General features: G+C 40.4%; 1 protein-coding gene across 2 annotated transcripts in view; it reads right to left on the bottom strand.

The window, feature by feature from the left end:
• The window catches only part of PSD3 (pleckstrin and Sec7 domain containing 3), a 189,369-nt gene that overhangs the window by 136,469 nt on the left and 40,089 nt on the right, over positions 1-12,811 (bottom strand). For both annotated transcript variants that reach the window (XM_042451584.1, XM_042451585.1), the window contains one exon: positions 5,409-5,756. In XM_042451584.1, coding sequence (XP_042307518.1) covers positions 5,409-5,756 — 348 coding nt within the window. The remainder of the gene's footprint in view (positions 1-5,408; positions 5,757-12,811) is intronic.

Genomic DNA, 12,811 nt, shown 5'->3' with positions numbered 1-12,811 from the left:
CAAAATCCCCGGATTTGCCATGTGCGTATGCTCAAATCCGCGCATGGCAAATCCACGTATAAGGAGGGCCAACTGTATTTTATTTGTATTTTTGTAGATTTATATATGTTTTATATGTTTTAAATAATAAATTTTAATTTTAAAAAACCTGCCAAGCCATCAGTTTTTTTTTAAAAAAAAAACAATAACTGGGAGAATATTTTCAGATGCAAAACTGAGTTCAGTGAAAGAGCTTGGAAGCAGCAACTAGCCCAGGTCTATTCTCTTATCAACAATATTCAGTGCTTGAAATCTCCACTCAGCCAAGACATTGGCCTTGAGCAAATCATTCTCTCTCAATCTATTTTATGGTAATACAGGACTGCTGTACACCTAGCATGGGATGGCCCAATGTAATCTGCCTAAATTCCTTGGAGGAACAGCAAAAAACAAATTTGATTATCTAAGATGATACACAGATGGACCTATCCGTATCCGACTGCTCAGGTCCGTCTTGGAAGAATGAGAATATTACTTTCCTTCACATCACTTAGTACAGATTATAGATATGAAGACTTTGAGATATTCTGATAAATGAACCAGTCATTAATGTCAAAATGAGATAAGCCCTAGAAGACTCAACTCTTTTATCAGAGAATACTGAGAACTGGCCTATAAGGGTTTACATTTTTGAGTCCTGCAGGGCTATAGGTTATAGCTAACAGGCCGGGAGTCCATGCCCTCTGCAGGAGATGTAGAAGTTTAAATTCAAGGCAGCATGTGTTGTTTCTTGATTTGATGGCTGGAAGCAAGGCTTCTGACTTTTCCTATAAAGGCTATGCAGCTGGGTAGGAAGGGAGAAACCATGAGCTAAAGGCCTGGAAGATTATTGCTTAATAATCAAAGGAGGCAGACTGAAATGACCACTCTTCCCCTCTTCAAGACTATTCATTTATTTTTTGGTGCTGCATACTCAGGCTGAAGGGTCTTGAAATCTTCTCATATGGCTATGATTCCCTAACTTGCACGTCATCTCATCAGTCAAGAAAAAGTGTCAAGATGCTAAAAGGGAATCAGCATTCTACATGCTTTAGCTTAAGGATGAAGGAAATCTGTGGTCCACCAGATGCTGCTAGACTCTAAAGCCCATGGTCCCAATCCCTGACCAGGGCTAATGGGAGATGGAATGACCAACCTGGCCCATGCAAATACTGGTGGCCTGATTTTCAGCAACTGGGACAGGGGATATATACAAGCTGCTCAAATGACGTCCAAGCACATCATACCTTTACTTTCTGCCTCAGAGGAGAATGCAACCAGTCAGTTATATGGCTACAAAGGGAGGGGACACAAATGCTATTGAAATGAGGGCAAGACTTTCCCTGCATCCCTCACAATGACTTCCACTGGCTGGGAACCTGCAAGAGAGTACAATATAGCTCTGTTTGTAAGGCAAGTAAGAGTGCATTGTTTCCATCAGACCTGCATCCTATGAAATACTATGATTTTCAGCTTGATGGGGTGCCAAAGGAGCTTTCTGGCTGAGAATTCTAAATAACCCTAAACCACAAACCCACGTATTCCATATGATACTGTCATGGTAGTTAAAGTGAAATCATAGCACTATAATCATGTGCTGCGAAAGGTCCCCTGTCTCTACCAACTATTATTTCCTCACATTTCTGCTTTTTGTCTCACTTGCCTACTCTGTTCCACATCCTTTCATCATCTTGGCTTCAGATCAGCCTGCTGAGTATTTCTCATTCCCATCCTCCATACAATACTTTCACCTTAAATACTGCAAAGGGGACAGCCAGCATGGTATAGTGGCTTGGGTGTTGAACTAGGACTCTAAAGACCAGGGTCTGAATCCCCGCTCCACCATGGAAACCCAATGCAAGTCACACTCGCTCAGCTTCCAAGAAAGGCAAAGGCAAACCCCCTCTGAACAATGCTTGCCAGGAAAATCCCATGATAGCTTCACTTTAAGTCACCATAAATCAGAAACAACTTGAAAGCATACAACACACACTACAACATGACTTTCTCTTTTCTATTCTCTTCAGTGTTTTCTTTTATACATTTACTACCCACAGTTCTTCTTAAGTAGTTTTACATCTCTTCAGAGCCTCTTCTCCAAGTAACTTGTTGCATCAGTTCTTCTTCTCTTCCCTGGTCCACAAGCCTCTGACCGTTCCAAGTGCCTCTTTCTTTCCGCTTTCATTAACCTTTTGCTTTTTCATTGTTTTCTTATCTTCCCTCTCACCTTCATTCTTTCATTCTTTCCTTCCCACGTAAGATTTTAATTGAGCCAATGTTCAGAATCTGTGGCAAATTTGTTTTTCCTCCCACCATAGAAAATGAAGTCTTTACAGACTCATCAATTATGATCCCACTGCAACTGCTATAACAATGTTGTATGGAATCCTGGGATCTGTAGTTTAGTAAGACACCAAAGAAGCTCTCTGGCTGAGAATTCTAAATATTCCTGCCTAAATTGTAAACTCTGGGATTTCATAGGATGCCATTTGCAATAGCCGAAGTGGGATCACTTTATTGTATGATGTGAAAGGGTTCCTGGAGTGCAAACTGTTTTAATAAGTAACCACAGAGCTACTGCATTTAACTAGGCACAGCCATAATACAGAAAATATACAATATGTCTCCCATATAAGCCTTTTATATAGCTTATAAGCCATCCCCAACTTTCTAAAGTCCTTCCTGGGCACTTAGAATATATAAATGGGAATACTAAAAACTTCCATGAACTCTTCACTTGGAGCCTGAGTTGTCTTTTTAGTTTATGGCATATGCTGTTTTTAATACTAGACTGATCTCCTCACATCTCACAGAGGACATCTGCTGGCCACTTGGGTTGCTTCCAGGTTTCATTTTCCGTGCATTTTGCTTTCACTGATAGCAGGACCTAGCTAAGGACTTGGAATAGTAGGAAATTGTTAAACTCCATTGTAAAGCTGACCATTGTTCTCTTTTGCTTGTTCTTTGTGCAGAACCATTTTTTATTTTAATATTACATCCATTAGGTGTGAGTCCACTTGAAAAGACTCTAAATCAGAACTTTAATGCAACTGTAATTTGCTTTTAGAACTAATGAGTTGTAAATGGACAAAAATAGTAACGTTTTAAGAGACAGAAACTGTATTGGTTACTATTATCTGCAAAACAAATGGTATAAAATATTTTTCGAAATCGTAGGGTATTTCTTGACCCCAATAAATTCTAGCATCTCCTATAGAATAATCTAAATTTGCCTAAATGTGACTCACTTACTGACAACCAGAGTATGGGGTTTGGTTTGGTTTGATTTTGCTTTGCGCTGTCATAATTTCTCCCAAAAAATAGCATAAGGCATTTTTTCCACTGGAGGGACCAAAAAACCCCAATGGAGTCAGCCCTCCATGTTCTATATCCACAGATTCAACCAATCATGACTTGAAAATATTTTTCAAAGATGTAAATTCTAAAAAGCAAATGTTGACTTTACAATTTTATATAAGTGATACCATTTCACTATGTCATTGAATTTATGGGACTTCAGCATCCATGGATCTTAGTATCCAGGGAGGGGTCCTGGAACCAAATCCCAATAGGAAGGGGTCCTGGAACCAAATCCCAATAGATACCAAGGGCCTACTGTACATTTGTCAGAACAATTTATTTCCTGAAATACGGTATATTCACTATATTCAATGTTCCTTGAAATTAGGGTACACTGTAGACTTAGAACTGTACAGACAAGAAGTTTCCAGAATTTCTACACTGTAGGTCTAGTCTAGTTCTATGTGGATTCTGGAACAAAACGTGATTCTGTGACTATAATGTCTCATCTTAGGACAGGAGGGATAAAAATATATAATGTGTTCCGTGTTGTAAAGACACGTATTTCAAGTACTAGAAATTACAAAATCCCCGGAAACACAATGGTCCACCATGGAAAAGTTTTAAAATAATGGACTGGTATATATCATAAAACTCTGACTGCTGAAATAGCAACTGAGAAACAGCTAAACTTAGATGTAGATTCAAAAGGGGAAAACATGAAGTATATTTAGCTTATGTTCCAATTTTAAGCTAAATCTGGTTTGCCAACCTCCCTAGGGAAGATTAGTTCAGCCCTAGTTTTCATTCTGTCACAACACACAGTACTGGGAAACTGTATTACCAGATTCAGCATGCACAAGCTAAAAGCTTTCTTTTTGTTTTATTTAGGAGATGGAACTTGTATTTGACTGATCCGCTTTATTTAGGAGGCAAGACGTGTATTTAAATGCCCTAGTATACAGAACAGCACAGTGACAGTCTCAGAATTTTCTTCCACTGTAAACTCAGCAAAAGAACAAACATGATACCTCTTATAGGAGGTCTGTGTTAATAAGACATTCTAACACTAAATATAAGAGAGAGAAAATGCAAAATTAAGCTTCTTATAAAAGCCTGTTGGCCATTTGCTGGCAATTCTGCACCTGGTGGTTCAAGACAAATCTTGGGATTTAAACAAATAGAAATGAATAGATAACAGCCTGTCCATGATAGTGGTGACACCTCCTTGCTACTTGGCACCTGAGCTGAAGCCAGTGTAAAATATGGAGTGACTGCCTTGCTTAATCTTGTGTAACAAAAATACAATGAGGGAGGTCCACAGTCATAGGCACCTGTCATTGTTGCAGTAGTAAATGCTATTACTATCGCTACTGAAGATGTGTTTGTTTTTAAAGACGTATGACCAAACATGGAACTTTATAATGTAAGAAAGGAGACATGTCTTTACTTAGAGGAACTCATAATTCTCAACAAAGACTCTCCAGGATTTCAGTCAGTATTTTTCCCAGACCTACCAGGAAATCTCTGGTATTCCTAGTGGTCTCCCACCCATGTACTAGCTAGGATTGAATCTGCTTAGCTCTGGAATCATATGGGATCTTCAAAGTGCTATAAAACAAGCAAGTGCCATGGTTTATAAACAGATCTCCAAGGAGCTAACTGTATGTAAAATATATCAATCTATATACAGAAAATAAAGTTTCCTGGGTTTTGTAAGATTCTAGCAGGAACAAGAAACAGAACCCAGGGCTAGGCTCTAGAGATAACTACATTTTCAGCAGCTTCTAATACAATGTGCAAAATAAATGGATTGCAACCTGGCAAAGAACAAATATTCACTTGATGGGTTCAGTAGGGGTAAAACCTGCCTTGGTCATTATATGGGACAGACTCCAGCAGGGAGCACATATTCCTCTAGTCTTCAATGTCCCTGAAGTAAAAGAACTTCCCCACATCTGCCAATATCTTTTTTGTGATTTGCCACCCAGCCAACAGTTAGGATTTAAAAGCTTGTCATCATCATCATCCACCAGTGAGAAGTTACTAAAGCAGCAGCAAACACTGCATGAAAATCATCAAAAAGTTACCTTTCCAAATGACAATCTTCTGTGATATCTGACTCCTTCACATCAGCCAGCCCATTGGAGACTCCATCACAATGGCCTTTCCTGACTTCCCCATCAGGAGTCCTTTCTAAAAACTGAGTGTCTTCCTTGATACGCTGCTGGATCATTGGAGTAAGTGGCATTTCAAAGCTGAAGTAGCTATCAGGCTCAGAATATAACGTTTCCAGCGACTCAGCACTATAATATAAAGAGGCATTGTCTAGAATGCTTTCAAACTGGGAGCTGTACACATCTGTTGAGACTTCGGAGTGTGGTTGCCCAAGGACATCTTCCATTCTCCCACTGACCGTTTCTTCCTCCTCCATTAGCCTGGGAATCAAAACACACAGAAAAAAGTCACTTGTGTTTTAGGATATGCATGTGGCTACGTTGAGACCTTCTGGAGGTGCACGTGCATAGAAATAACCCTCTCCTTTTGATCACTAAGTACCAGTGTTTATATGTCTGGTTGCAATTGTGTTGATGGAGAACAGATGCCCTTGTCTTTCCCTATGAGCCCCCATCCTCCTCGCCATTACTGAATAGAAACAAAAGTGGCCAGGATATTATGATGTGTAGCAAGAAACATAAACTCATTGTTTTCAGAGAAACAAGAAAGACACACTATGTGCCAGTATACTAGATTAGTTTCTGTACATTCTGAAGGTCCTTTCTCCCAACGTCTCGGCCAAGTCACAAAACAAAATGAAATTATTAGAATTAGAGGGAGGCAGACATCATTCAGAGACTTGAAGGTGGCATAACAGAGGCCATTTTCCATGGTTTTCATTTTGTTTCAAAGGCAATCGGTTTTGAATGTTTCTAAGGCGCTGCTAAGGAACTGGCAAAACTACCTCTGAGTATTCCTTGCCTAAGAAAACCCTATTAAATTCATGGGGTCACCATAAGTACAGGTGACTTGAAAGCACACATAAACTGGGAAAGGAAGGGACAAAAGTGTGCAACACAGGGAACAATCTCGTATTTACCACCTATTTACCAAGGGAGGCCATGGGCAAGCAAGAGAAGTATTTAGATGAAAAGAAGATGAACAAGAATCTTCTTTACATCTGTCTCTCCCTTGGCCATCAATGTCACATTCATTGTTGCTCCACAAGGAGCACAGACATAATTGATGCAGTGAAAAACAACATGGAAGAGGTTTCCCTTGGGTCTGGTTCCCATATCGCTCCATTCACATCTGTGGCCTCCTATCTTGTCTGATTAAAATGATAAATATTGATTGGTTAACAAAGCAGTTCAGCCAAATAACCACAGTTCCTTTCACATCGGCTCACAAGTGGAGGGGAGTCTGAGAAGAGAAACAGAGTACAAATCCTTTAGGTAATCTTTCCAAACCTGCTCCATGCAAAGGATTCTGCTTTAGAAGCAATAATCCACTAGCTTGCAGGTTCATAAATACCTCTGAATGAAAACATACTAGGCCTCAATTTGGGACATAAAACTCCCAGTTTCATAACTCCCAACCAAGTATTTGGTGCATAATATCCCCAACTGTCAGTTTCCATATATACTTGTGTATAAGTCGATCTTATTTTCCATCCAGACATTCAAAAAGCCACGGCAGAGAGATTTCATGGGGCTGGCACTTCTTTTACGTTCTCTTGGGATGGAGTAAGCTCTCATCTTTCACCACTCTACTTAGAGATTAGGATGGTTCCTATTTTGGTAAGAGTTAAGGTGCAGTACTTACATTGACCCATGAATAAGATGACCCAAGTTTTTGGGGATGATTTTTGACTAAAATTTCTTAAGACTTTTACATGAGTTCACATACTGGGTCCTTGGTATCCGCTGTAGTTTGGTTTCAGGACCACCAGTGGATTCCAAAATCTATGGAAGCTTGCCTCATTATATACAATGTCATAGTAAAATGGTGTGCCTTACATAAAATGGCAAAAATCAAGATTGCTTTTTGCAATTTTTTTCTTTTTTGGAATATTTTCAAGCTGTAGATGGTGGAATCCATGTACAAAGAATCCATGCAGTTTTGTCCATTTACAACTCATAAGAATATGAATTCTAAAATAAAATGTGTCTATAGGAGATGAATACATTTCCTGGAAGAGGGCAAATCACAGTAAAAAGAGCATGATCATGTCACAAGAACTTGCAATTTCCTCTTTCCTATCTTGCACACATCACCCCACTTTTCATTAATTTACCATTAAACCATGGTTAACTATTACATATCAAATACAAGCTAATGTGGACCAAGGTTTCCTCCCAACCTTGCTTCACAATTGGTGAACAAACCCAGATTCTGGGTGCATCTACACTGCAGAAATAGTGTAGCATGGCACTACTTTAACTGCTATAGCTCTATTCTACAGAATCCTGGAATCTGTAGTTTTGTGAGGCACCAGCACTCTTTGGCACTGAAAGCTAAAGACCTCATAAAATTACAAATCTCAAGATTCCAAAGGATGGAGCTACATCACTAAAAGATGTGTCAAATTGCATTATTCCTGCAGTATAGATGCATCCTTAAAGAGAATCTGGAAAGTCTTAACCATGGCCAAGCTGTGTGACTGTGTAACAGTTTACCATGCTTAACTCTACTGGAAGAAGAGCAGGGGAAATTCATTAACTTTCTTCCCAGTTTTTACGTACAACAAAACTACTATTTCTGCATTATTTTAGCTATATCCCATCTTCTTCCCACTGTGCCTACATGTGTACAGCCAGAAAAAATTCAATTTGCTGCCACTTTAGCCGCCATGGCTCAATGCAATGGAATCCTCTGGGATTGAACACATGGGCAAAATAAAGCGTCTTCCAGCCATTTGGAAGGCAGGGGGTTTAAACTATACATAAGGTGAAAGCTGGTGGAAAGCTAAACGAAACGGCACTCCAGAGCTAAAAAGCAGAGCAAAGAGAAGCCGGGATACTCTAACTTAAGCCGGAAAATGTGCATCTTCACTCCAACATATAAACAGCCCAACACTAGTGAAATACTGCAGCAAAGCAAAAATGTGATTGTCAATAATGCAATGGATGTAATCACAACAGATACAAACCAGACAGTCCAACAGGGGATGAAGGGGGATGTATGGGGGGGGGGGTCCGTGATTGTGCTTTGCCAGTATATCATCGGGCACACCGATGTCTGTACAGGCGGTGCATCACAGGTTCAACTGTATGGTCGATCGTATGGGTGGGCATCCAATAGAATGGCATCTGGATGGGTAAAGGGAGGTATCAGACGCTGTGCAGTGCAGACATCCCATGGGTGTTTGGGCCACCTTTGGTGTGGGTGGTGCGAACAGCGGGATTTTGACTCGCTCTCGGATAATTCAAGATTGAATCCCTTTTTCCTGCCTGTCTGCCCCGGCCCTCTGTTCAGAGAGTTCTGGTGCCACTACAAATTTCTATTTCCAGAATTCCACAGTACTGAGTCATGGCAGTTAAAGTGATGTCAAACTGGATTATTTCTACAATGCAGATGCAACCTGTGATAACCAAGAAGGTTTACAATATAGGTTCAAACACAACGAAGCTAAAACAGTGTAAAGTACAAATATTTGTAAATACAAATAACAGACAAAGGCCTATCTAAACAAAAAAAGACTTGCGCCAACCTAAACTCTTGTGGGATGGAAATGTACAGTCAAGGAGTAACCACTGAAAAGGCCCTCTCCCATCTCCTCACCAAATGTGCCTGTGATGGTGGTGGGACCAAGAAAAAATCCTCCACAACTATCTGAAAACCAGGAGAGGTTCATATAGAGAGATATAATCCTTCAGAGAGTCTGCATCAGTCTAAGTGGAGTTATTCTGCCAGGCAACTCTACAAATCCTAACTTCCACAAGTAAGGTCAGTGGAGTGAATTTTTAAAAAGTACTTTTGAGACTAATTTCATACAGGTGAGCAATCTGATCTAGGACATTTCATTTTCAGAGAACAGACAAGCCGTGCTTCGCAGAGACATGGAACTCACCTACTAGTAATTGAGAAAACAGTTTCTATGGCATCAAAGATGTTAGTTATTAAAGCTATTTAACTAAGGATCACTATAGTCCAGACTCCTGCAGTTGTGTTTATAATTATTTTTAACACATATTACTCATTCCAGTGTCATGGTTATACTGTTCATGGCTTATTATCAGATAAATTAAAACATAATCATGCAAGTTACAATTAAAGAAAATGTCCATTACTCCCATAAAGGGCAAGAAGAAACTGAAAACTGGTGAGCAAGGAGGAGCAGCAAAACAGTTTCGACTCTGAAATTGGAATGGCTAAACTGAGTTGTTTAAACAGTGGAAGAAATCCACAAAGAAGAAATCCCTTAAAGTACAACAGAGATGAACAGTTTAGAAAAGTTACTGATTTGGACTACATTGCTCTCTCAGCCAGCCTGGCTCTGCCTGGGAATAGTAATTTAAAAGGTTTGAATGTTCTCCCTCCATTTCCAATCCCAGACTCTACGGTTGCATCTACACTGCAGAATTAATGCAGTTTGACACCACATTAACTGCCATGACTCAATAATATGGAATTCTGGGACTTGTAGTTTTGTGAGATATTTAGCCTTCTCTGTTAAAGAGCTCTGGTGTCACAACAACAAATCCCAGGATTCCATAGAATGGAGCTATGACAGTTAAAGCGGTGTCAAACTTCATTAATTCAGCAATGTGGTAACAGCTTAAATGGCTGCTTAACTGTGTTCAGCTTTGTAGATTACTAATTGTCCAAGGCAATGCTTGGGACTGTGGCTTGGGATTTTGGGAGCGAGGAAGAGAGTTGTAAGATGCAGCATGGAGGGAAAAGTAGTTCAGGTTTAGGCTGGGAGGTGGATCCATACATGAAAAAGCAAAGGAAACAGAGGGCTGTGGATCTTGTGATTCTCAGAGATGGTTCTCTCATAGTGCCCAAGCACACATTCCCCTACTATGCATAGAATCCTGAATGTGAATGAAGCCTATGCATTTGAATCCCTATATAAGCAATAGACTCTGTTCATGTAGACCAGTCACTCCTTTCCACAGCACACCAGTCAATTACACCAGTTGTGCTGTTCACATAACAGCAGCCAAATCTAGGCAAGATTCATTGTATAAAGAAAAAGATGCTGTATGGGCCTGGGCCTCATTTCCCCCACCTCTGCAAAAAACAATGGATATCACCAAACAGATGGAGAAATAAGCTCCAAACTGAGTTTTTAGTTTTTCGATCTTTAGTCACCCCTGCTGCATGAAGACAGTCAATGGCAGCAAGTCAATAGATCATCTAAATCAGTGGTTATCAACTTTCCTAATGCCATGACCGTTTAATACAGTTCCTCATGTTGTGGTGATCCGCAACCATAAAATTATTTTTGTTGCTACTTCATCACTGTAATTTTACTACTGTTTTCCAATGGTCTTAGGCAACCCCTGTGAAATCATCGTTCAACCCCCAAAGGGGTCGCAACCCACAGGTTGAGAACCGCTGATCTAAATTATCCTTTGCAAAGTTGGTGCCTTCCAGATGTGTGGGTGTGAACTAGCCCCACCGTCATTATCCAATATGCCCAATGGAAACGGGGAAGGCTGAATTAAACCACATCTGCCAACTACTGATATTTCTCTGCAGAAAGATAATAGTTGTCCTGGTTGCATCACTACACAAGCTCCTCACTTTGTCCACATGTTCAATGTTGGTCCTTCCAAAGCCCCATCTTTCCATAAACCAGCTCCTCTAGTGCCCTGTCTTTGTGCATGTCTACACTGGCCAAAGAAAAAACATCTACTCACCTTGTAGCTACTACAACCTGGGCACAGTGTCCATGACAATTCACAGACAATACAGGGCTTTTCATCAAAAATCCAATTAAAAAACAACTGCCTTTTACCCAGCATTTGGCTTCAAAATGTGGATAATCGTATACGTTGTGGCATTAGAGTAGAGATGGTGGTGGCATTAGAGTAGAGATGGAGGGAAGAGTTTTTGGTGGCTGGAAAAAGCATACATGATGGGGGGGGGGGGGAAGTAGAGTGGACACAACCATGTGGCCGAAAATACTGTGAAGTATAAGGCACATGATCATCATAGGACTGCACTTTTGCACCAACACAATTTTGCCTGAAGGAAATTAATGGTGGGTAACTCCAATCTCATCATGATGAGTGTGGCATTAACAGGGTCACTGCAGATCAGAAAAACGCAGCTACAAAGTTGGTAAAAGTTTTCCTGTCCGTGTAGACACACTCTCAATTGAATCTCTACCTCTCCATCTGCTCTCTGGCAAACCAAGGAGGCATCTTTTTCAAAGGTCCTAGCATTCTCATTCACAGCCTGCCTACAGTCAGGAAGCCAGGCTGAACATTCTGACCAGCTTTGGAATAACCTGAATAATCCAAACAAGCAACACCGCCGGATGTGTTTAGCATTTCAAAAAGCACCCTGCCACTGGCTTCAGACCAGAATGTGTTTGTTGTTTGGTAAATGGAGCTCTACTGTTTCTACGAGACAAGCAACTAAAGAAGTACAAGAAAAAATAAGGCAAGAGTTTCAAAGCCAGAACACTCAAAGAAATCTCTTTAAGAACCAATAGTTTTTTTAATAAAAAAAAAACACATAAATCACCTTAGCACTTCAAATGTATGATGCAGACACATTTTCTATTGTTCTTTAAAAAGTAATAAAAAGCTGGGCTAAAAATTGAGATTTTAAGTACCAGATTGTGAGAAAGAATCCCCACGCTGTTCTCATTTTTAAGACAAAGTCTGAAGATTAGCTGTGCAGCTGTATCTGGAACAGATGAGAGGCAGATGTATTCATCTGCATGACCGTAAGGGCCAAAAGGTCTTCCCAGAGTAAGAACAAGAAGTCAGCAGAATAGGCAGCTACTTGGGCTGCCTTCCCAAGACCCAACATCCACTATGTTAGTCCTTATTCACTACAAGCAAAGCCCTCAGATCAGGTTCCACATGGCTTCTTCATACTGAGGAAACACCTCCTCCCCAGTGGCCATGCTAGCTGGGGTATTCCGGGACTAGTCCAGAATGATTGCATAAATAATCCAGTTTGACTCCACTTTAACTGCCATGGCCCAATACTATGGAATCCTGGAATTTGTGGTTTGCTGGAGCACCAGATCTCTCTGACAGAGAGGGCTAAATGTCTCACAAAACTACAATTCCCAGAATTCGATGGCATTGAGTCATGGCAGTTAAAGTGGTGTCACACTGGATTATTTCTGAAGTGCAGTTGCAGCCAATGTGATCTTTTTTTCTAGGCCTGGTATCCTCCTGAGTAATTCTCCTCATGCAGACAGGCTATGCTGAGGATTCTTCTCCCACTCGATGTTTGATAAATACTTGAGAATTAGTTTTGGCATAAAAACTGCAGAAATCTCTCTCTCTCTGCCTCCAGAGAC

Source organism: Sceloporus undulatus, chromosome 2 (assembly GCF_019175285.1).
Source record: "Sceloporus undulatus isolate JIND9_A2432 ecotype Alabama chromosome 2, SceUnd_v1.1, whole genome shotgun sequence".
Taxonomy (NCBI): domain Eukaryota; kingdom Metazoa; phylum Chordata; class Lepidosauria; order Squamata; family Phrynosomatidae; genus Sceloporus; species Sceloporus undulatus.
The sequence above is the reverse complement of the archived record's forward strand: the minus strand, read 5'-3'. Positions and strand labels throughout refer to the sequence as shown.